The sequence below is a fragment of the Anolis carolinensis genome, chromosome 6, assembly GCF_035594765.1.
Source record: "Anolis carolinensis isolate JA03-04 chromosome 6, rAnoCar3.1.pri, whole genome shotgun sequence".
Classification (NCBI taxonomy): domain Eukaryota; kingdom Metazoa; phylum Chordata; class Lepidosauria; order Squamata; family Dactyloidae; genus Anolis; species Anolis carolinensis.
Window position 1 is genome coordinate 56075588 of NC_085846.1, and position 13495 is coordinate 56089082.

The following is a 13495-nucleotide window of genomic DNA, read 5'->3' on the forward strand; positions in this document are numbered from 1 at the left end:
GGCAGTGAAATTGAGTATTCATATAAACTGTTCCCAAAATGTTTCTCATTTTGAGGCCTTAACAGTGGAGTCAAAATTCTAACGAAGGATAACTGAAGGTTTTCAATATCAGCCAAGGGCTGAAGCTGAAAAGATCACTATGCTGCTCTGGATAATACCATGTAGATACAAAAGTGCTGGAAAGATAGGATATCACTGTCACAAAGTAAGTTTACCTGCAGGATCACCTTCTCCCGTATAATCCATCCTAGACACTTAGGTCCTCTGGGGCACACTTATATCAACCAGAAGAATCCAACTGGAAACCTTTACCTAAAGTACCTTTTAATTGGCTACTCTTAGATTGTGAGTATCTTTATTATAGATTGTGGAATGACCTCTCAGAAGAGCCCCAACAGCTAAATGAGCTGACAAAATGTAAGGCACAATGAAAAACCTATCTCTTCTGGCAAGCCTACCCAGTCTATTTTAAACTATGAATTTTAAATTTACATTCTAATAGTGTCATTTTTTAATCTTTGTACTGTGTATCTTAATATGTATTTTCTCATGTTGTATTTTATCTGTGTGTTTTCACTGTTGTTCCCCTCCTTGAGTCATGAGGAGAAACTGATGATGATGATGTCTAATCCATACTCAAATAAGTCACATGTTTTCTTCCATAATAATAATAATAATAATAATAATAATAATAATAATAATAATAATAATAATTCATTTTGTGATTTTGTGAAACGAAATCCAGCATATCTATCTTGTTTGCTGTGTCATAATAATAATAATAATAATAATAATAATAATAATAATAATAATAATAATAATAACAACAACTTCATTTGTATTCCGCCCTATCTCCCCAAGGGGACTCTTGCCATTGCTCTTGCCATTGCTTTGTTATCTCCATATCCCAGAAAATCATGGACCAAATGAGCTCTACCAAGTAGAAGAGCTGCTCAAGAGTATTATGCAAGCAATTATATTTGTTCCGTTATTCCCCATTGCAAGGTCTAGCAATAGCCATCAAGAATCTTTTCATGTCAATTATTCTCTTGTCTGCACTAAGAAAATTCTGCCCTTCAATTTGTATGTTCCACAGTCCATCGGTGTGCCTTGATATCTCCATCTTGTTTTCTGGTTAAGATGTATTCCATGCGTACATCAAATTAGGGGAAAGTCCTCTTAGCAGAATCCATTGCTTAGATCTGGAGAGTACAACTTCACGGGAACCAGGAGCCAATTTTCTCCTCCAGACTTCCGCATGGGTTGCATTTTTTCAAACCTCCGTTTAAAGCCTTTTCTACACTGCCATATAAAATCCAGATTATCTGCTTTGAACTGGATTATATGGCAGTGCAGATTCATATAATCCAGTACAAAGCAGATAATCTGGATTATATGACAGTGTAGAACGGGCCGTATTCTACAGCCACTTCCAAAATGGCAGTAAGAAGAGATGCGTCTTTGCTTTCTATCACCATTTTGAAAGATATCAAGAAAGAAAACAGAAGTAGGAAAATACAGGCATTTTCTTTGCAGACCTTCTCACAATGGCAATGGGAAGTCAAAGAAGTCTCCCTATCACTGTTTTGAGAGTGACCATAGAAGAAGACTGAGGTGTTGGAGATTATATTGGATTCTGGGGTGCTAGAGGACTAGGGAAGTTTTTCATCTTTCCATGAAAATGATTTTCGGGCAAAAATAGGCATGAAACTTTTGCCCTGTGAAATAATACATGAATAAAATACAGTCTATACATAAAATCCCTTTACCAAGAGACTTAATGGATACCCTGTATGCTTATTTTTTAAATTGTGGCTTCAGGGGCTGAAAAAGTGGGCTTGGGTACACTTTGCTTATTTGTATTTTAGATAATACTTGAAAACATGATATACTTTCCCCCAGTTCGAATTCCTACTTAATACATGTTAAGATAGTCCTGAATTTCCTTTTGTGCTTTTATAGATATACATATACATATATACATACATACACCTTAAAGCGAAAGGTTAGGCTGAGTTATAACAATGGTTTATTGTTGTTATTCACCAGGCTTCAGAGCTGTGTTTATATTTGACATTAGATCCTCTCCCACAAGTCCTGGTTTGAACATTTTATTCACTTGAAATAATGATTGGAAAATACCAAACTGTTTCTTGTGTATTTCTGGTATTATCACTCATAAATGCATTCGTTCCTACTTCAGCATTTCTAGTAATGCAGACACTTTTGAATTTTGGAATATTTCAGATTTTGGAATTCTGGATGTTCAACCTGTACTAGGGACAATAGTATGACATGACTGAAATGCTATTAAGTGTTTTATCCAGAGTGAATGTGTTAATATTTTAGCAATTCTGAATTTATACTGTAATGCATAAGAAGTATTATGGTGGTCCCTTGGTATACATTCATGTTTTATACCAAGACCCCCTGTGAATACCAAATTCTGTGGATGTTCAGGTCCCATGATATACATTGGCATAGTGAAACAATGACTCTTGTGTAAAATGGCAAAAATCAATGTTTGTTTTTTGGGACATGGGGGAGGGGGAGGGAATATTTTCAAGCTATGTGTGGCTGACTCCATGGATACAGAATCCATGGATGCAGAGGGCTGATTGTAATATTGAAGTTGAAAAATGTATCCGCCCAAGGATGTTCATAGGTACACTTTAATGTAAACAATGGAAATGTATTTTTCTGTTTTAGTCAAGTTGTTATCCAATAAAAGTGATTGTTAAATAGCTTGAAAGGTCTTTCTCCTTCTGGTGGTTTTCACAGCTTAATTGCATAGAAGCACTTTGGTGTTTCCATGAAATACTTTAACAGAATGAAGAAAGGCTTTGGATAATTCTAAACTATTAAAGTCTGCAATACTTTTTTAAGCGACACACATAAACTAATATGGCTTTGCTATTGTCATATCCACTCACCTTTTGACTTCTGAAGTGGAATAAATAATACATAACTTAATGCAAGTTTTAAAGTATGTCATTTAATTCTAGGTGCAGGTGTTTGGATTGTACACAGGGGAGGAATTCCAGGAAACCTTTGACTGCCCAATTAAAGTAAGTACTTGGTTAATTCTTGACAAACGTGCTATTGTAACATTCAGCAAATAGTCGTGTCACATTCTCTTTTTTTAAAAGTAGAGAGAAATGCACTGCATACTGCCATTTGAAACTTTTAGCATACGTGAAGGTTCTTCATGATTTCCAGATACTTCTTTGCTGTTGTAACAAATGGTTTATTTATCAGTGGAGCAGGGGCATTGCCCTAAAGAAACCATGGAAGGGACAAGAGAGAGGGAGTGATAGTGGCACAGGAGCGAATTGTCAGGGGCGCAGTAGCAGAGTGCTCGGAACAAGAAAGGAAGGTCTGACATAGGGATAAAGTTCAGCACCTTGGATAGCTTCTGTGATCCTTACACTACAAATCAAAGCAGCATTATCACTCCTCTGATGTGAAAGTCACCACTAATCCTATGCATGTTATAGAGTTTTTTAGAGGATCAGACAGAGAAATTTGACTGGGCAAATTTCTTCTTGTGCTGTGATCTGTGCTCTAATGGATAGAAAACCACATGCAAGAGGAACCAAATTCAGGGAACCTGAGTAGAGTTACCCATGGTTGGAAAAGAAAACTGGAAGCTAAACTTAGGTGAGCTAAAATTAGTCCCCCTGCCCCAGAAAAAGAAGTGACATGTTCCTCATCTTTGGATTTCATCACACTAGAGTGTGGATCCACTTTAAATCCAGTTGATGTTTATTGCAGAATTCTGAGGTCTGTGGTTTCTAAAGGGGCTTTTAAACTGCTCAGCTAGATAAGTCCTGAATCTCACTAAACTACAAACCCCAGAATTCTGCAGGAGGCAGCAACTAGGTTTAAAGTAGATAAATGTTCTAGTGTGATGGAGTCCTAAGTCTGTTGAAATGTATAGATATGCATAGGGCTGAATGGGGCTGTAAAATGTAATGGTTAATTAGCATGCGGGGGGGGGGGGGGGTGATCAGGATTGTCCCTCAGAGTACAGGGAGAGTTCATTTAGATAATTACATGGGATGATAGTAAAAGAAAGAAAAGAAAATCTGTCTTTATACCCAAGATTTCATCATCTTGCCACTAGCTGCTATGACTATTAAATAACAATGGAAAAAGCAACAATAGTTTATAATATAGATATAATTGGCTTATTTATCTTGGTCAGATCCAGCACCAATGGGTGGAACACTTTTAAGGGGAATGTGAGGTCCATTGGAAGATTAAAACAATCTACTCCTGATTTTCAAAATAGAAATGTTTTAGTAGGTGTCCTTTTTAAGTGTAGCATCATGTGTCCAGCAGTGGTTTCTTGTTTATGTATAGTTGCACGGTTGTTTATTAATGCCTAGACCATAGACAAGTGGTGGTGAACCTATGGCACACACACACACGGTTTAGGACCTCGGTCTCTAAAAGGTTCACCATCACTGCCATAAACCTTAAAAGTACAAGAATATAAAAATGTACAAATATTACATAAAATAATTGACTTACAGATCTTTCCTATTAAAATTCAATACCAGTTAAATACAATATAACACATTCAATATAAAAATATTGCAATTCAGATTAGATAAAATTAAATTAGCTAAGAGCATACCCATAGCAATCAACAGCAATATCAGCAATATATTTAGCCCGAATTTTCATTGCTGCTAGGGCAGAAAGCGAAAACTCGTGTTACCATGGAATTATTACTACACAGGAGATAGAAAATCTTTTCTGACACATTGCTGGGATGTAGGTTAGAGAGACTATATCCCAAGAATTTGGGTCTTGGCTTTTAATGTAATTTGCAAAAAAACAAATAATGTAACAAATTCTACTTTTTGGCGCTCCACAAATACACAGACAGAGAGCAGTGGGTATGAGAATATCTGCTATCAATCATGGTTTTAGGCATGGTTTGAAAATGAAGGACTGTAAAAGTTTGCTTAAGTTTAGAAATATAAACAATCCTTTGATGGTCAAATTTATACTGTATACTTTATACCATTTTTTAAGAATTTGAATTGTTAAGAACAAATCTATCCAGTTATGCACCATGGTTTAAAATGTGTTCACAATTCTTCTCTTTTGAATTCAAACTAGAACTCCAAACTTTGCACTTTGATAGATGTTCAAAACATACTTTGAGAAAGAGCCTAGCTGAAGAATCTTTTGAAATTTGGTAGTAGTTAAATAAAATTGAATGAATACAAGATCGATTAGATGTCAAACCAACCTCTGCTTGACGTAGCACTAAAGAAATGCCAAGTGGAAACGTTGATAGTTCCTTGAGAAATGTATTGTGCAGGGTCTCCAGTTTAGCCACATGAGAGTTGCCCCATCTCCAGAGAGAAGCATCATACAGAATCTGAGCAATGACTTTATCCTGGAATCTTTTCAGGGCTGGGACAAGCAGGTGACCCCCTGCAGTGTCAAAGGATTGCTCCAATTCTCAAGGCTATTACTCCAGTAGCTTCTATATGTGTCAGAATAATTCCACTGGACAGCACTGTGCAGGTGCAGCAGTCAGTAATACATGATGGGTAAATCTTCCCCCCTCCCTCCATCACAACATATTCTCTATGAAGAAATCAAAGGAAACAAGCAAAAAAATCGTAAATAGTTTTAGTTACAAAAGCAAACTGGTTGCTGATAAGTTAAAGGAACCCTGTGAACTCAGAATATCCTGTAACTCATAAAATCTAAACCAAAAAGTAATAATCCATTTTTTCTTCTTTATGCTCAGATAATTGCTGTTCACCCTCAGTTTGTGAGATCTCATTGCAAGCAATTTGTAACTGGAGGAAACAAAGTAAGTTTACCTGATTTTGTAACACTGTGAAATTCATAGCAAAGTTCATAATTTAAAGGGACACACATTCTCTGTATTCCCCACCATCACCACCATAAGAAGTTCTTTTTAAGTTCAGCTGCCTAATTTAGAAAGAAACACCATTTGTTGTTATTGCTGAAAAACTGAAAGTTAAAAACTTTGCATGTCAGATGAAGATCAATCAGCCCCAGTATCCTACGTGCTTTCCTGCCTGTTGACATTTTAAACAAGTATTGAATTTTGATTTGAAGTATATTGAATATTAATCTGAAAAAAATTGTTTCTTTTAATTGTGCTACATGTGAAAAATCGGTGGTTTATTGGGGTCCAGAGAAAGTCCCAGAGAGCGCTGCCAATTTTTTATTCCTCGTCAGCCATCAAGTGAAAAATGGGGGAATGATCTAAGTAAATTTCAACTGTATTAGGATTGTTTAATGCTTTGACCACTAGTTGTAACCTTCAGGACCAAAAATCTTGTGCACCTGTGTTTGTATCATGGGATAATTTGATGAAGGGAAATACAGAAATCATCCAAACAAATGCTGCCTCTTGCTTTTATGTGCTATCAACTTAGCCTCAATTTGGGGTGACCCTATGAATTGAGGACTTTCAAGAGACCCTGTTGTTGCCTGGGGAACTATTAATAACAAACAACTAGATTTTGTGCATATTCCAAATCATTTTTAAAGAGGCAGCTGTAAAATTCATTTGTTACATAACTATGTAAAAACTGCTATGCACAAGGTCCTGAATTTTAGGTCTACAATGTATGTCAAGCACCTTGAACTCTCAAGAGTGCTATATCAATTACCAGTGTTGTTTTAAATATTGAAGAAAGTTTGTACAATAACAGTAGGTATCATAAAACTGAACAAGACCATAATAAGCGTGAGATTTTGGACATAGTGTTTCATTCCTGACCAGAAGATGTATTTTCAAATATGAATGGCTTTTTTCAGTCTGAACAGTATACAGTGGTCTCGCAGTTAATCAGAACTGTAGCATCCAGAACTCTCAAACAACCAATCAAAAAAAATCAAAATAAAAGAAATTATACTATGTTTACAAAGCTGTTTTTATAAAGCAGCAATGAATTAATTAATAAAACTTTATTTATAGCCTGCCCTATCTTCTCGAAGGGACTCAGGGCGGCTTAAAACAAAATAAACAACGGCCAGTATTCAATGCCAACAATACATATCAAATACATATCAAAAACAACTCAATAAATTATGAAACAACTTAAGTAAACAAGACAATACATTGCACAGTAAAACTGTGCTGTATTATGTTTGTCTTAATTTGCTTTTAATTACCTTATTTCAATATTATTATCAAGTTAACCAGAGTTTATGGTATGGTATAGTATGAGGTATTGTATTTGTTAGGTCTATTTTTAATAGTAATTCTCAAGCAACCAGCTACATTTATCCAGCATCTCCCAATTTCCATGGGTGCTGGTTAACATGAGAGCCTACTGGATATTCTTAAAAGCCTCTTGTGGTAGAACCAGTGATCTCCTTTTGACCGACGTGTATGTTACCAACAGAACACTTCCTGCCCCCTTCACACTGCAATTAAGTATAGTAAGTTTTGAATGGAACACTTGGCAGGTGATGGCAAACCCTACAATAATAATACTTTGCAAATAACAGAGCATCCCCAGCCAAAGAAGATGGTGGAGTTTTGAGGCAAGAAGAAAAGAGAAATAGTGCTATTGTAGGCCATAACCTTCTACCTTTAAAAGAGGGTCTAATCTTAAAAATAACAGGGTGAAAGCTTGCTAAATGAAGGTGGGAAAGCTGAAATCAAGGTGTTCTTCAGTTAACCCTTAAAGAACTCCCACATTTTCCACCTACTAGTTTAAACGTTGTATTTACACAGTATAAGCCTCTCGGTAGCATCCAGAGGGTTAAAACTTTCAAAAATTATTTGGAAGGAAAACCATTTAGTTGAAAAACTTCTTGTTTTTATGTAGCTTAAACATTTATAAAACCTGGCAATATTGAAAAATGTAAAGATGTTGGTAATTTCTTTAGGCCAAGAGAAGTAGAGTTATTATATAACAAGTAAGCCTGGTGACAAAAAATATATTTTAGTAGCTTCAGACACAGTTTTGAGTGTAGTAACAGAATTTATATTTTTGCTCTCTAAAGTCCTAGCTCTTAAGTTTTTTTTAATTGCCCTGTTTTTGGTGTCAGTGAATCCAGTTTATATTTGCTCTGTGAGTAAGTAGCTGACCTTTACCTCTGAACCCTACAATATGTGCTTCATAATAACTGGTTGGATCACTTTGACAAATTATTAAATTGTCAGGATGCTGTTTGCAGCAGAGTCCATTTTTAGAAATAGGGTAGTCAGCTGTTTGGCGTTGCGTTGGTAGATGAAGAGTACCAGACAAGAAAGGCAGATTGCTTTGTAAGCTGTAAAATGTCAGTCAGTAAATACTGAGAGGTCCCATTTAAGTGAAGTAAGAGTAAATACTATAGCAATCTCTATCCAGGTATTGGGCGATTTACCTTAAATCGTGTGCACATTTGTTGCCTCAATAGCTTCTTAGTCTGAATTGCTGTCTCAAACCAAATGACCATTAGAATGTTTAAATGAGTCATTGTTTGTGTGAGTCCACTTATCACTCTTATATCAAAACTGGAGTAGGTGACTGCTAGCCAGGTCTCTCCTTCCATTTGTGGTGAAGTTTGTTGTGCCTTGTTGCCTCCTCCTTCTTCATCCCTCCATTTTTTATTTTTAGGAGCTTTCATAAAGCATAGCCATATTATTTTGCTTCAATTTCAGCATAAAAAGGTATAAATGAATCATGCAGTATCACAAATTTCTAGCATAGAGCTTGTGCTAGAGATTTCTTTTATTCGGTCTCAAGGTACAGTACTAAAGGATTGCAGAGCATATAATTTCCTTCACTTTTAAGAGACCAGCTCTGGAATATATGAATGGTTGGCTATTGTGATAGTTTTAAGTATGTACACAGGAAAATAAGCACATGGAGCTGCTCACACTAGTATCAATTAAATTTCTTTTCTCATTAGCATCAATTGGTTTCTCTCACCCTCTAAATTCCTCTCACTAACCATCTTGGGTGCCATATTAGGAGAAGGGTAAGAGATAAAATGTATAAATATAAATAAATATGCTGAATACTCCACTGGACAAATATTTTGTACTGTTAACAAGAACAATGTAGGAGAATATGGATATAGGAACTTCACACTACTTATCTGCTACTTGCCTATGAGCTTAGCACTCTCTTCTCTTAACTTATCCAGTCTTCACTGGCAGTAATAGCTTGTTGGATCCATGGCCTCTGAAAATATATGCATAATGTTGTGTTTCTACTTGTACCAAGTAGAAATGAGCATTCTCTAACCCAGGGGTCCTCAATCTTTTTAAGCAGAGGACCAGTCCACAATCCTTCAGACTGTTGAGGGGGCGAATTATCAGTTGAAAAAAAATACAAACAAATTCCTATGCACACTGCACATGTCTTATTTGTAGTGCAAAAAAAAAAATCCAACAACAATGAAAGAAAAATACAATATTTAAAAATAAAAACAATTTTAACCAACATAAACCTATCAGGAGTTCAGTGGGAAGTTGGCCTGCTTCTGGCCAATGAGATAGTCAAGTGAATTAGGATTGTTGTTGTTGTGTGCCTTCTAGTCATTTCAGACTTTGGGCGAGCCTAAATCTAAAACTGAGGGCAGGGGCCAGGTATATTTATTTATTTATTTATTTATTTATTTCTCACCCTGAAGGGGACTCAGGGCGGATCGCAATGTACATATACATGGCAAACATTCAATGCCATTAGACATACGGCATACAGATAGAGATACAGAGGCAATTTAACATTTTCCAGCTTCTTGCTTCATGAGGGTATGCTCGATTCCGGCCATGGGGGTGCTGCTGCTTCATCATCCACTGTGACACCGAGTCCTTGATGGAGTACTTCCTCATTCTTCCGCATGCTGGACATTTTTATGGTGATGTAAATTAGTTAAATTAGCCTCACCCGCATAAAGCGGTATCTAAAGTTCCTATTCGACAGATGGGCCTTAGTTTAGGGAGACCTGCTCTAACCTGTAAACATTTTGTGACCAGTTCATATGGGCACTCTGAGCATCTGATCATATGAGGACATTCTCCCATTGAAAATGCAATATATGTGGATAGAACCTTCCAGTATCTCTGCTCTTTTTAGGAGTATTGTAGATCCTGTTTTAAATGTACACATCAGCAGCTGAAGGTAATGTGGAAGTGGGCATACCAATGTTAATCATTCCCCAATATTTCTTTTAGTAAATAACATAGGAGTAAACACCCTAAATAAAAAAAATTAGTAATACAGTAGAGTCTCACTTATCCAACACTCGCATATCCAACGTTCTGGATTATCCAACGTGTTTTTGTAGTCAATGTTTTCAATACATCGTGATATTTTGGTGCTAAATTCGTAAATACAGTAATTACTACATAGCATTACTGCGTATTGAACTACCTTTTCTGTCAAATTTGTTGGATAACATGATGTTTTGGTGCTTAATTTATAAAATCATAACCTAATTTGATGTTTAATAGGCTTTTCCTTAATCCCTCCTTATTATCCAACATATTTGCTTATCCAACATTCTGCCGGCCCGTTTATGTTGGATAAGTGATACTCTACTGTATCAGAAAAAGAAGATGTAAATTAATCAGTAATGCAACCATTAATTACACCATGTAACAAAATATGAAACATTTTCTGTTCCGGGTTTGAAAGTGTTATTTTCTGTTTAAATTGTGTGGTAATTATTCATACTTTGAAAGTAGTTGTTATACTCAGGAAACTCCGTTTTTGGGGACTTCCACAAACTATGTTGGATTGGTTGGGACTCTATGAGATCATTGAAATACTATAGCAAAATGTGCTGCAGGATGTTTAATAAATTTTACCATGTTTTTATGATAGAACGAATTAGAAAACAACATTTATAACCCAGGAACAAAAATCATGTTACATAGTGTTCTCTTTGGATAAAACAATTTATTTTTGTTGCAACAGGCTGAAATGGGTCCCTCTGCCTGAAAACATGTGCCAAATTGTACTGTAGAGTTCTCATTTCATTGCCAACCTCCTAAGAAGCTGAACTTTGAGATGCAAGCCCTGCCTCTAAAAAGAAATATTGGCAACCTCCCAGCTGCAACATCCTGTACCACACACTTCTCAACCTCCTCACTCATATACAGAAGTGCTTTTTGTACTTCAATGCTAATTTTTTATTTTTCCGTGCAATTCTGCTGAGTTTCCTCAAGGCAGAAACACAGTGTTGAGAACCGATTATGTGCCTTGTAGTGACAAGTAACATCACACACAATGCACAGCCTGGGTATGAGTTGTTCTTTTAATATGCATTCTGTTCTAGGAAGCAGGCTTTTGGAAATGATCAATTTAAATTACATTCCATTGATGTTGTTCCTGACACTGGAGCTGAATGAATGATCCTTCTAAACACTCTAAAGACAGAGATTACAAGTAATTAGCACTAGCGTTAATTGCTTGACAAGCTCCATTGGCTCGAAACACTAGCTCTATTCTGACTCACTGATGCTCCATACAAAAAAGGCGATCAGCCTGATCCTGCCAGTTTAGTGCTGGTAATTAACACTTGTCTGTGTCTCCCCAACTGTAACTTGGAGTTGTAGCCCACAAAGGGGGATTTTCCAAGCTTAGAAGAGGAGCAGGAGTAGCAATGATCATGCTTTCAGAAAAGCTTGCTGTTATTGTTTACCTTCTCACTGAGGGGCTTACCCACCATGGTGAGGTTGTGAGAAATACCAGCATTTCCTGGACCATTGTTTGTAAGTCGACTTCAGATGGTAAAAATATAGTCAATGCATGTGCTATCAATGGAGAAAATGATAAAACAACATAAACCTTGCTGTCATTAGCTCATATTATACTAGCTATGTAATGATTTCACTGTATATGCAAGGACTGATATGACATGTGGCTTAACTACAGCTGTGTTATCAAGAAAACATTTGAGAGATTTACCAGCAGAAACCAGAAAAGGAGAATGAAATGTATTGCCAAGGCAGTGGTTTTACAACAGCAGCTACTGCTGCTATTGAAATATAAGTCCTGAGAATGCTGACTGCCTGGATGTGGATTTATGGGAAATAAAACCCTAAAATACTTTCTCCAGCCAAAAAGAGAAGAAAACATCCCTCTCCTGAAAACAGTTTTTCTTCTTTCTGTACTTCGCTCCCATTGAGCTTAAATCGCTGTCAGTGTTGTGATAATGACAATTCAATATTATAGGCATGTAGGAAATGAACTAAATAAATTAACCAACTGTTTTAACGAAAAAAATGTTCTGTGTATAGCTGCTCCTGGAAATTGCTGTAAGTTCCCCCTTTTTTCAGTCTCGCCATGGCTATATAGTAGGAGAGGAAAATATTTTATTAAATGTCTGGAGAATGTTGCTTATTGCTTCTAAATTAACAACATGGGATTTTTTTTTAAAAAAATGATTAAGTCTGCTTATATTTTAGAGTCTGTGGGTGTAACATTCTCCTGTTATATAGAAGGAACATTATCTTTGAAACAGTTATACAGAATACATGAAATGTTTAAAGAATGTCACATGTATTGCCCTATTTATTGTTAAAGCAGCCCTTTAAGGGACACCAGTGTTGTTATCTCTCTTAATTAATTAATTACTTGAATCCGTAAATCACCTTTTTCTGAGATGGGATTCAAAACAGCCATATATTTATGGACACACTCTTGTGGGAGATGAAAAAGAAAGAGATTTAATATGGCTTCATTTTATGGAATATATTTTCAGCTCTAGTGTTATATGTAATCATTCCCATGTGTAGAGTGCCTTCTGTTTAAGATTAGGATAATGTGTTTCTGTGTTGTCCAACAAAATCAATGACCTGAACAACAGGCATCTGGAAAGCAAGATGAAAAATGCTATGCAAACCAATAATAATAATTATAATAACTTTATTTTTGTACCCCGCCTCCATCTCCCCAAAGGGACTCTTGGCGGCTAACATGAGGCCATGCCCAGAAAATTACAATAAAACAAAATAAAATACATACAAGACACACAACAACATCCAGTAAAATGCTTATACAATAACATAGTAAAGCCAAACATAATAAGAGAACATAATAAAGCAGAGTATGAAAACAGTTCAATGAAATTCAGATTGTGCCTTGCTTAATTGCAAAGTAACTCAGGAATCTAGAAGACATTTTAATACATTTTAAATACATTTATATAACATTTTCTTCCAGGAAGATGAAACAGAAGACCCTTTGACTGACTTTTAATGACCGAGGCTTGCATTTGAAACTTATAAGAACACTGGAAATCCTCTGATTCCTTTTTCTGCTGTAGTACCAGTGAGATAATGCTGCCACAAATAGTCATTTCCACTTTGGGAAAGACAGGCAGTGCTTCTGGTCTGGCAATTCTTGTTGTGTGATTAGTTACTCTGGAGATTTCTCCCTCTTGACGCAAAATTCTTCATTGGACTGGATGCAGCTGGAATATTTTATGCTGCCTTAAATATCCTTCATAATGCAATGCTAGCTAGGGTTCAGCCAAGTTTGGG

The 13495-nt window shown here is 36.1% G+C and overlaps 1 protein-coding gene across 3 annotated transcripts in view; it reads left to right on the top strand.

Moving 5' to 3' along the window:
* Positions 1–13495, top strand: part of vps41 (VPS41 subunit of HOPS complex) — a 150125-nt gene that overhangs the window by 69597 nt on the left and 67033 nt on the right. For all 3 annotated transcript variants that reach the window (XM_003222333.4, XM_008112861.3, XM_062958094.1), the window contains 2 exons: positions 3006–3068; positions 5777–5842. In XM_003222333.4, coding sequence (XP_003222381.2) covers positions 3006–3068; positions 5777–5842 — 129 coding nt within the window. The remainder of the gene's footprint in view (positions 1–3005; positions 3069–5776; positions 5843–13495) is intronic.